General features: G+C 41.4%; 1 protein-coding gene across 5 annotated transcripts in view; it reads left to right on the top strand.

The window, feature by feature from the left end:
* ZNF521 (zinc finger protein 521) overlaps positions 1-12,273 on the top strand; it is a 432,628-nt gene that overhangs the window by 201,757 nt on the left and 218,598 nt on the right. For 4 of the 5 annotated variants that reach the window (XM_040354090.1, XM_040354087.1, XM_040354085.1 and 1 more), the window contains one exon: positions 1,840-1,924. In XM_040354090.1, coding sequence (XP_040210024.1) covers positions 1,840-1,924 — 85 coding nt within the window. The remainder of the gene's footprint in view (positions 1-1,839; positions 1,925-12,273) is intronic. The other variant, XM_040354088.1, reaches the window with a different exon arrangement.

Below are 12,273 nucleotides of genomic sequence, written 5' to 3'. Positions count from 1 at the left end.
TATCCTAACAACTGCTCCTTCCTAGAGAAGAAGACAGGACAGAGCTGCAAAAATTATCAGAGGTGTTTGGGGGAGGCCTACAGGTATGGGAGGAGCATAAATAGATATTTTTAACCACTTTTCATCCGGGCTAATTCTGGTATTTCTCTCCTACCTGTTAAAATCATCCTCATTATTAGCAAAGACCCTAGAGAATAAAATGGCCGTCGTTGCAATTTGTTATGTCACGCGATATTTGCACAGCAATTTTTTCATAGGTTTAGAGTTGGAGGAGGTCTAGTGCTAGAATTATTGCTCTCACTCAAACGTTCGTGGCAATACCTCACATGTGTGGTCCGAAAATCGTTTACATATGCTGGCGCATTTGCTTCTGCGTTTGAGCACGAGGGGACAGGGGCGCTTTATTTGTTTTTATTTTTACACTGTCTCTCAAATTTTTTTTTATCACTTTCATTCCTATTACAAGAAATGTAAACATCCATTGTAATACGTATAAGGTGTGACAAGTCCTCTTTATGGAGACATCTGAGGTCAATAAGAATCCAGATATCTCCTCTACCCTGGAAAGCATGAGAGAAAACAAAAACAAAATACATTGATCTGTGCTTTCCAGGGTAAAACACTGCCAGTGTTTACATCTTCCAGCGCCGGAAGTGATGCCCAGCATCATAGAGACGGCTGGGGGCCATCTGGTCCCCAGCCAGCTCTATAGTAATCCAGGGCCGCCGCTGGATCTGTTCTTTGGGTCCCCAACCGCATGGGAGACCCAGAGAGGCTCCCTCCCTTTGCCCCGCCACCTGTAAACGCCATCCAGTGGCTTACTTGTGAGCCACGGGGTTGACTTTTACAGGATAGGGAATCGCTGTCTGAAAACAAAGATATCTGGATGATGCCTGTAGCTGCACGTATTTTCCGGAAAAGGCCACTTCAACCTAAAGACTTAATTCTGGCGGAAAGTGGTTAAAGTTGAATTTGTTTAAGATTATGGAATAGTGTCCAGGAACTGCATATAGTATTTTTTAAAGCTCAACTAATCCTTTCATTTGTTGCCTGTTATTCCTTCTGAAAAGGAAAATATATTCAATAAAGAGATGTTTTTGGGTATTGCAGTGTTAATTTTTAGATAGTATATCAAAAAACACTTGTTGGATAAAGAAGGAAAGCACTAAAATACTCTGACTAAAGATATACTTTCTTAGTACCTATATATCAGCACAGTTTTAATTGTGTTTACAAGTGCACTTTTCCTCAATATTGCACTTCGTATGAATTAAGGCACATGCTAACATTAATAAAAAATAACTTGACATGCCATGAATAAAGAACAGTTAATCCTGAGTTCCTCATGTGTCCTAAAGCCTAGGCAGCCTATATCATATTCTCTCTGACTACCATGTTACCTTGGGATTTACATCATTACAGACTTCAATTGTTTCATCTAGGAAACCCTGTCTGATAAACTAGCAGTAAGATAAAGGGATCCACTAGGAACCACATTAGTAGCACTAATAATCAGAAAACCAAGCATTGAAATCTAATGAACAAGTATGGCTGCCACCTTGTTCTTATATAATACAATACATAGAAATGCATTTTTTATAAACTAAACCCAATGATCGAATATTTAAAAACTTTAAGATTATGGTTTCTATTTAAGGTGACTTGGCAGATAATTAATTGGATTTGTATTCTGGAGATATACCATTTTCACCAAAATTTAAATTTTTCCTTTTATTACTATGGCCAAACTTGTGTGTGTTTATGCTTGTTTTTAATATTAACATTTTCTCTTTAAATGACTCTTAACCCATTTTTAAAATATATATATGTTTTTGACAGAAGAAGACTTACCAGTGCATCAAGTGCCAGATGGTATTCTATAATGAATGGGATATTCAGGTCCACGTTGCAAACCACATGATTGGTAAGTGGAGATTTTATTTCAAATGTATTTCTGAAATGTTAAATTTATAAATGCAATACATTTGCAAAATTGGCTTGTGTAGTTACTGTCTAGGGGCAACCTTTTTTTTTTTTTTGCATTCAACACATCCCTGTTCTATACCAGTTGATACAAAGTGATTAATCACATTTGGCCCACAGGAAATATTAGTGTATGGCCAGCTTTAGGCTGCTTTCACATTGAGGCGTGCAGCCGCGGTGACGTTATAGTCGCGCTATTTGTAGCGCGGCTATACCGTCGTATTTACCGCGATATTCGGGCGCTAGCAGCGAGGTTTTAACCCCTGCTAGCGGCCGAAAAAGGGTTAATACCGCCCGCGTTGCGGGCGGTATTACTGCGGTATAACCGCGCTTTCCCATTGATTTCAATGGAAAGGTGCGGTATAGGAGCGGTGAACACACCGCTCCTATACCGCGGTAAAGATGCGGCTAGCAGGACTTTGGTGCACTCCTGCTAGCGCACCGCTTCAATGTGAAAGCCTTCGGGCTTTCACATTGAACACTACAGGGCATGATTTTTCATGCGGTATAGCAGCGCTATTTTTAGCGCTGTACCGCATGAAAAACGCCTCAATGTGAAAGGGGCCTTAGTCATACCAAAGAAAAAACATACAGTACAGTATATGTCGGGCGATTTTTCTTTCATGACAGGTTTTCTTTAATTGTTTGTATACATCCTCCTTCTTGTTTTTAAAAGGACAGTTTTGCTTGCGCATGAATACATTATTAATGAAATAAAACATTTCCATTAATCTATTAACACAGAAAATTAAGTATGTGAATGAGGAAATGAAGTGTAAATTTAAGTGTCTGTAAAAACAAAATAATTTGCATTTGTGTCAGTGTGGCACCTAATGGGAATTTTGTATGAGATCAATCTTCTGGGGTTGTGATGGTATTTAAATTATAAATCGTACTTGTTCATTAGATTGCGATGCATTTTGATTCTAGATACAATGCTTTAATTTTGATATTACAAAAATTTAAATGGTCAGATGGGGTACACAAACTTATAATTGCCAGCATTAATCTGCAGTATGTTGCAAAATAAACCTGGAAGAATAATTCATGTGGCACAGCTAGCTACAATTTAACAAATATTTATTAGAATGCAGGTTCACAACCACAAATTTGGCACTGCATGATATCTGGTAGCTAAAATGCCTCAGAACACCTGTGCAAAATGTACTGATGCAGCATGACCTGTGGGCATAAGAACTGCTAACACTCCATGGACACCGACCTAAAAAACGTTGTTTCTACAGGAGTTGGTGTTTTACTTGTAGAAGCAGCTCAATGTAATTAAAGCCCAGTGTGCTTTGGAGCCTTAGGGCTCATGTACACTACAGCTTCTAAACTTGAGTTTAGGAGCTTTTGGAATTGTTTTTGTCCATGTACACATAGGCTTTTTACAAGAGTTTAGAAGCTGCTGCGATGAGGGGATTTTGCCGCATTTTGCGTTTCCCGCTACTGGCGGTCAACCTAGTCTATGTGTACATGGGCTCTGAAGCTGGCCATAGACTGTTTGTTTGATTTTTGGCCAATTCCTGCTGAATTGTGGGTGGATCATCAGCACCATTCACCTTGACAAACGTGAATTTAAATAAACGACTGAGCCAAGTATAAAATCATCTAGTAAAAAGTTTGGATATTTAGTCACCTGCGGTTGCTAAATACCATAGCTGGCAGAGGGGATTCCTGTATGTTTGGTGTTTAGCATTGATAAGGTAATCAGTGGATTTTCGAGCCAGCAGACGGAACCAGAGCAATCTAGTTTTGTATGACTAGCATTAGCTAGAGGTGCATAATGTTGAGACTTCCACTGGTGTATTAGAGAGACTGTTGACCTTTCAACAAAAGTCTTCCAATAAGATTACTTGTGAATTTAAGATGGTTTAGGCATGTTTTTTACCTGTGAATGCCTACCTTGTGTAGATCCAAAAGGCCCAAGACTGCTTATGGGCTCCACCATCTTGGATGCATTGTCAGCAGCCCCAGCAAACTCAGAGCTGTCACTGAAATTGCACTCTTTTTTTGCATATTCACACCAGCCGGTGTGCGTTGTGCTTGCTCGCTGCAATGCCGTGCTGTGCATTGTTACAATGCTGCTCTGTTCACCTCACTGACTACACTGATGGCAGCGGGAGCCATTGGTTCCCGCTGCTGTCAGTCATATCCTGTGAGTGCTGTAAAGCAGGGTCGAGCCACATTGTGTACGTCTATGGACACATCCTGGCTCGGAAAGACACCCACACCACACACAGCTTGCCCGCCAATGCCCGTCCACATCAACACCCACACCCTGAAACCACTCGCATCAAAAGGCCCACCAAAATCAGCCAGTCAGACAAACATGACAGGAAGAGGGGAAGGAGGCAAGAACAAAGAGAGGGAGAGAAGGAAGTATAGAAAGGGAAGGGGACAGACCCTCGGACAGTCAGGCAAAAGCACCAATCAGTCCAGCCACGTGGAGCAACCCCCAAGCCACACACTCCCACCAATCAAATCCATCATCCAACCCAAACAGCCCCACAACACACCATAAGCAGAGGCGGTGGTCCTCATAGCTGAAAGAAAAAAGGGCCGACCGTGCTGTACCCCTTGAAAATATCCCTGAATTTCAAGTTCAGTGTGATCTGCTCCAAAAAAAAATCTTAAGCTGCGTACAGGTGGACGAATTTTTTTTTTTTTTTACAAACAATTTCTTGGGATTGACAGGAAGGGTGCACAAAAGGTACCCAAACATTGCATTTGAGGGTCCGTATAGAGACAAGTTGCTAAAATATAACGGCACAACAGGTCCACAGCTATTGTGGATAGGAAGGTAGCAAACACTGCTCACCAGGCCTGCTCCTCGTCTGCAATTGTAACTACCTCCAGAGAGAAAGAAGGGGGATGCCCAGAGGACTATAGATTGGAGATGAGGTGAAGAAAAGGCGATAAGGCCGAAAGGTAGAAGAAAAAGGAGAAAAGAGTAGAAATGGATGAGGAGGGAGCCAAATCTTGCCCGAGAAGGGGGGAGAAGAATTATACTTTATTCACAGGTTCCAGACCTTCAACAATTTGGCATGAGTGTTGGTTAATATAGAGGTAAGCTTCTTATGCACCATAGTCCACATGAGACATTGTGTTACGTCAGCAGAATGTATCCAACATCTGACGGGCTGCCAAGAACACAAGTCCCACAAGTCTCTCTTTTGGTTCTTTGTAAGATTCAGGATAGGTTTATGCAGTAGAGCCTTCCACAGGTAACGGGCCAAAGTAACATTCAAGACCACTCTAATCATAGAATACACGTGCATCCAAAAATGGGTCACTTTCGGGCAAGTCAAACAAATTTAAAACAGGGTACTTTGTTCCCTGCAGCCACAAAAAAACATCAGAGATGTATTGGGTGTCAATCAATATAGGTGGTACCATTGGGAGATTAATTTGTAGGCATTCCCTTGGGCCAAAATGCTTTGGGAACATTTGAAAGAGGCAAGCCAAATGTTCTGTCAGCTTGGTCTAATGTTGCACCAGGAGGAGAGAAGCATAGAGATCTGAAACCAGGCCTTTCGAGTAAAGGACTTTTCGGCAACTTCTTGATCAAGTTCAATTGTTTAGGGGGTCCTGTCTGATGTCTGAGAAGACTATGAATGTTATACATAAGTTGAATATATCAGAAGGCCTCAGCAGCTGGTACCGACCAATGTTTCTGCAAATAACCAAAGGATTTAATATCATCCATGGCAAGGATCCCATAAATATATTCAACTCCCCTCCTATGCCACCGTGGAAGGCCATGGGATTGTCATTGGCTAGGAAAAACTGGGGATTATCTAAGATGCCTGATAGAGGTGAGTGGGGCGAGAGCAATTTGCTATAGTATTTCATTGAATCTCACAAATGCAAGGTTTGGGTCAATGAGGGTATTCATTGGCGATTCAGGGTATTGCTGGGGGGGGTCCATATGTCATTGTAGATAGGTAAAGGGGAACACTCAGAGATTGCCAAGTTGACCTAAATGAGCATTTCTGAAGTGGCATGAAAGAAGATGAGCAGGGCTATATGTGCAGCAAGAAAATAGTGTTTGAGGTTAGGCACTGCCACCCCCCCTTCCCGTCTTCAGCAATATAGTACCAGCACCGGTAGTCTTGGCCGCTGACAGTGCCATATAAAGCGCAGTAGCTTATGTTGCCCGATTCTCAGGATATGGTTCGGTATGGGTAAAGGTAAGACTCTAAAAATAGAGGGGCTTTGGAAGGTAAGTCATGCAGAGAGCATACATTCTACTGAACAGGAGATCAAGAGATATCCAGAAGGAAAGCAGAGTGGCCAGTTCTCTACACAGGGGAGGGTAGTTGGCCTGTAATAAAGAACCGTTGGACAAAGATGGCCGAATTCCAAGATAGGGCAAGGAGGAGGGCCAAATTAAACCATACTTTTCTCGCACTCCCTTAATTTGATCCACGGTCAGAGAGCGGTTCAATTCTTTAGATTTAGCTTTGTTTATGCGTAGCTGTGACAGACCTGAATTCAGACAGAACCATATTGGTTGAGGAGATATACATTAACCACTTCAGCTCCAGAAGATTTGCCTGCTTAATGACTGGACCATTTTTTGTGATACGGCACTGCGTCAATTTAACTGACAATTGCGCGGTCGTGCAATGCTGTACTCAAACACAATTGACGTCCTTTCTTTCCCACAGGGCCATTTCACACCTGAGCGTTTTGTAGCCTGAAGCTATAAAATGCTAGAGGGGAAAAAATCCATTATTCTCAATGGAGATGGTTCACATCTCCACTCCAAAACGCCTGAAGCTCAAACAAGTTCTGGACCCTTTTTTGTCACTCGAATTGGGCTGATTTGGGCATTTTTGAATGTTTGTATTCCCATAGAAACTAATGGAAACGCTCGATTCAAGCGTCTAGCGCGACAACAAGCGTTTCTACGGGCGTTTTGTCGCTTTAATCTGTTCTGTAAAATAGAATATTCACGCAAGAAGAAGATGATAAAAAAAATCTACACACATAGCAACAAATGATGAAAGAAATTGTCGTTTTTTATTTTAGCCAATAGGAAAAATTATAAAGTTCAAAAACGTCGGACAACGCTGTATGCAAACGTGCAAATACGTGCGACAAAACGCTCAAAAACGCTACGCTCAGGTGTGAATGGGGCCTCAAGTAGATCTTTCTTTTGGTGGCATTTGATCACCTCTGCGGTTTTTATTTTTTGTGCTATAAACAAAAAGGCTATTTTTTTCCTCCGTTTTAGGCCGATATGTATTCTACATTTTTTTGGTAATAAAAATTGCAATAAGCGTATATTGATTTGTTTGTGCAAAAGTTAGTGTCTACAAACTATGGGAAAGATTTATGGCATTTTTCAGGCATTTTTAATTATTATAATTTTTTACTAATAATGGCGGTGATCTGCGATTTTTATCGGGACTGCGACATTATGGCGGACAGTTTGGGCACTTTTGACATTTTTGGGACCATCGACATTTATACAGCGATCAGTGCTAAAAAAAAATACACTGATTACTGTGTAAATGTCACTGGCAGGGAAGGGGTTAACACTAGGAGGCGATCAAGGGGTTAGCTGTGCTCCCGTGCCCACGATCCTGCGCGACCTGAAAGGCATCGGTTCCCCCGCAGAGCAGCAGGCGCGTGCCTGCTATCCCCACTTAAATTGAATGTACAGACCTGCCACAGTATAATGGTGGCTGGTCAGTGAGCGGATACAATATCATCCACAAAGAGCATAAGCTTATGCTGTTCACCTGCAAATTCAAGGATTCTGATGTCTGGCAGGGACGTGCAGTCAGGGGAGGCAGGTGAGGCAGAATAAAAAAAAACGATTGAGCTTTGATGGTCTTAGCTCGGTGACCTGGGGTCACAGAGACCCCAAATTTGAGGGGTAGGTAGCTAAAGCCCTACCCGCCACTGGCCAAAATGAGGGGCTCCTGCCACCCATTCTGGAGTTACATGGCTTCTTGTGCAACCTGCCAGAAGTTACATACATTAAATACAAGCTGGCACACTCTGGCACACTCACTTTGCACTACTTGGCAGTGCAGTCACTTTAGATCTGAGGGGAAGATCTGAAATGAGGGAAGCTCTGCTGATTTTATCATCCAATCATGTGCAAGGCAAAATGCTGTTTTTTTATTTTCCTTACATGTTCCCCTCAGATCTACAGCAACTGCACTTCCAAGTGCACTTGCAGTGCACTTGTAGTGCAAAGTGGATTTTCCTTTAGTAAATAAACCCCTCTGTTTGCAGCAGACTGAGAGGCTGAGCTCACAGTGCCTCTGACTTCTTGTCAGAAGCACTGAGCTTCATGGACAGCTTGGAGCCTTGGACCAATGGTAAAGCACCGTTGGAACAAGCTGTCCAATAAAAATGCTGCAGTGAAAGCTGTCCTCTCACTGCAGTGTCATAAAAGGGGGCATGTGTCTAAAAAACAAATGCTCCCTCCCAGCCCTCTTAAAGCAGAGGTCCACACAAAAAGTGAACCTCCACTTTTTGGAATCCTCCCCCCTCTGGTGTCACATTTGGCACCTTTCAGGGGGGAGGGGGTGAAGATATCTGTATAATACAGGTATTTGCACCTACTTCCAGGAATAGACTCCTGCGGGAGTCACGCCCGTCCCCCCTCCCATCCCTGCTGTCTTTGGGAAAAACACAGGCCCCAGAACACAGCGGGGACCACGTTATTTGCACAGCAATTTTTCGAGCGTGTTTTAAGAAAAAAACTGTTTTCATGAATCTATAAAAAAACTCAAGTTATCCCAAATTTTTTGTATAATGTGAAAGATGTTAGGCCAAGTAAATTGATACCTAACCTGTCACGCTTTAAAATTGCGCACACTCGAGGACTCACGCCAAACTTCAGTACTTGAGAATCTCCATAGGCGACACTTTAAATTTTTTTACAGGTTATATGTTTAGAGTTACAGAGGAGGTCTAGTGCTAGAATTATTGCTCTTGTTCTAATGATTGTGGCGTATGTAACCTGTGTGTATCTTTCTCTGATACTAGCCAGTGCCTCACCAGCCACTGACCTCACCACACGTTCCTGATGTCTGGGTGTATTTGAATAGCCACTGCCCAGGGCTCCAGGGCCAATATGAATAGGATAGGGAAAAGGGGGCATCCCTGCCTCGGCATACTGGAAAAGGAGCAGTAGTCCCGTGTATTTACGTTTTTGTCACAGAAATATGCTGGAAAATTGGACATTTATCTGTTTTTTCTTTTTTTATAATCTATTATAATCCCATCAAGCACCATATAATGGAGATGAACAGAGACAGACATGCTTGAAGTTTAGCCTATGTAACAACTCCATTAGAAACCTTTCGAGAAGTGATTGTAGACACAAAGAAACGGAAAGTGTTATATGCAGCCTTGCCAAATGAAAATAAAAGGAATAAAAAGAGGAAAACGAATGCAGCCACCATATTTATGAACTGGAGGATTGTAGTATATACAATTTTTTATTTTGGGGTTTATATTCATTCCAAAGCATTTTTTGGGTCAAATCTTAGCAATGTTCTGAGAATGGATAATGAACATGACAATTTGTGCCCAAAAGGTAAAACATCTAATGATTTTCAAACCATTAGCATGGAAAAATAGGTAATGTTAATTTTCCAAAACATGGCTTCATTTTTTTTTTCCCCTAAAGAATGGAAACATTTTCGGTTTTATAGCAGTTGATCATATTTAAAGTTGCATATAATGTTCATTTTTTTAATTCATGGAAAGTTGGTTAAATATGCTTAAAAAAATGCTGAAACATAAAATACGTCAAGTACTTCTTTTATCCATTTTGTACTATCCCTGAGGGCAATTTGAAGGAAATGAGATGTCGGCTCCCATATGATATTCAGTGGTGACATTTAGAAAAGTCATATTGCCAGACAGTAATTTGAACAGTTGGCCATTCGTGCCAGATTTATGAAGTGAAATTAATTTACTACTTGTATTGTGCTAAACAGTCCAAGATCAATGAGCAGTGCTTCAGAATTTTGCAAGAGCATTAGGATTATGCAGAAGTCTCTCCTTCACCTTTTATATGTACAATATAGTAAATCATCACATTAGCTGCAGGAGAAGTAGATGATGCAGGCCCTGAAGATTGCAAGGCTGAATGGAACCTTTACTACTGCACCTAAAGTAGGCTTTCTATATCTTGTTCCTATACATGTAAAGGATTCCTTAGACTCAGAGGCGTTGATTTACTAAAGACAACACCGCTATTCACTTTGCAAGTGAAGTTGCACATTGCAAGTAAAGTTTTACTTTGCATGGCAATTTTCCCTTAATGAATGGGGTGAAGCTCTACTGAATTCGATCATCAAATCATGTTCAAGCACAGCATGCAGTTTTCTTTTCCTTGCACATGATTGGTTATTCTTTACAAAGTGAAATTTCAACCCATTCACCAAGCTTTTGGGAAAATTCCAGTACAAAGTTTAACTTGTAAAGTGAACAACTTCTTTGCCTCTAGTAAATCAACGCCAGTGAGTGCCCAATTAACATGTGAACCTTTCAACTTTAAGAGCAAGAGACAAAAATTACAACCTAATGCTAAACCCATTTATAGGTACATTTTAGGACAAAAACTGTTTTAGGTGCATCAAAAAAAATCAGGCACAACACCTTTGCTGAGGGAGACCTGGATGTAGCAAACAATTACTTCTGTTCAGTCTTCTCATAAATAAATGTTAGTAATGATAGCATGTTGGGGGAGCATATTGGTTCGAGTAATGACCGTTCATTTTTAGGATTTCTGAAGAACAAGGTAGCAGTGGATCTGGCTCGGTTAATGCCTAATAAAGCAATGGGCCCTGATGGTATTCATCACAGATCAAAGATAACTTCAAGTTATAGCTGTTCTATTAATAGACCTTTGTATTAAATCTCTTCTGACAGGAGAAGTTTCCCATGACTGGTGGACAGTTAAATATTGTGACAAATTGTGACAATAGTGAAAAATATGACTATGTGAGTCAACACTGAGGGTTGTTGAGTCTCGTTCGGTGCTCAGTGTCTCCGGCGGAGCTGCTTCTTTTATGGCACCCGCTCACCTTGCCTGGCCCTGGAGCGAGGAGGGTGGACCCGACAGAGTCTGGTTTTCTTGAAATGGCGAGCCTTTTCCCTTTGTTTGGGTATTGTGATCATAAGAATTGAGGACCCATGATTCTTTTGAGCTTCTGTGATATTCTATGTCCATCTTGCCTACAAGTGGTGTTTAGAGGCTGTTCCGGTCAGAGTCACTGCTTGCCACCCTTGGAGACAAAGGCCCTGGCTGGGTATGAGCCACAAGCGATCCAGCTTGTGATAGCTGGTAAGTGTGCACTTTATGTGGCGGCAGATACACTTTGCATGTTGGTGTGAGTTTGTCATTTGCACGAGGAGGACTGCAAACACTTGGTGTTTGTTCTTCTATTGCCTATCGGCAATACTTTGAAGGACTTAAATGTTGCTGACCTATTTCTTGGGACTCAACAACCCTTAGTGACTCACATGTTGTCATATTTTTCACTATTGTCACAATTTGTCACTTATTAGGTCTGGTTTAGAGCGTAGCTCTCATATTGTCTATTTTTGTGTTTTTTTCACCTTGGAGCTGCTGCAAGTTTCAGGACAAAGCGCAGTTTTGTTTTTGTTCTTTACACAAGTTAAGAGTGCAGCGCTAAACAATAAAGTGCATTTGGGCGAATACAGACAAATATTCAACAGTATATAAACAATAATAACTGTGAATAAAGTTTGAAGACACATATGCTAAATTACACCACATGTGACTAAAGTGTAATTGTGCAAACAAAAAGTTCATATAAAGCTGGTTTCCATCAAAGAAAGTCTCATGGAAGAAGAGTGTTTTTGGAAATGAAGGCGTGACACCCATTAAAATAGCAAGAATGGAGGCTTACCGAAAAGCTAGCGACCCCTCTTACTAGAGAGGTTGCACAGCTCTTGGTTGGATCTCTGATCCACTTAGAAAGAAGTCCAGACATTCCTCTCTGTAGGAAGCCTGATATCGAGGCTTTCTACACTGCATCTTGCATCCTGAGTTGCTGTGAAACACAGGAGACGAACATGTGGACTCCTTTCTCAGTGAATCAGAGATCCAACCAAGCGCTGTGTGACCTCTCTGAGTAAGAGGAGTCGCTGGTTTTCCAGTAAGCCTCCATTTTTGTTATGGTGATGGGTGTCACGCCTTCAGGTGTATGATCGTCATTTCCAAACACTCTCTTCTTTCATGAGACTTTCTTTGATGGAATCCAGCTTTATATGAACTTTTTGTTT

The sequence above is a fragment of the Rana temporaria genome, chromosome 5 (assembly GCF_905171775.1).
Source record: "Rana temporaria chromosome 5, aRanTem1.1, whole genome shotgun sequence".
In the NCBI taxonomy this organism is placed as follows: Eukaryota; Metazoa; Chordata; class Amphibia; order Anura; family Ranidae; genus Rana; species Rana temporaria.
The sequence above is the reverse complement of the archived record's forward strand: the minus strand, read 5'-3'. Positions and strand labels throughout refer to the sequence as shown.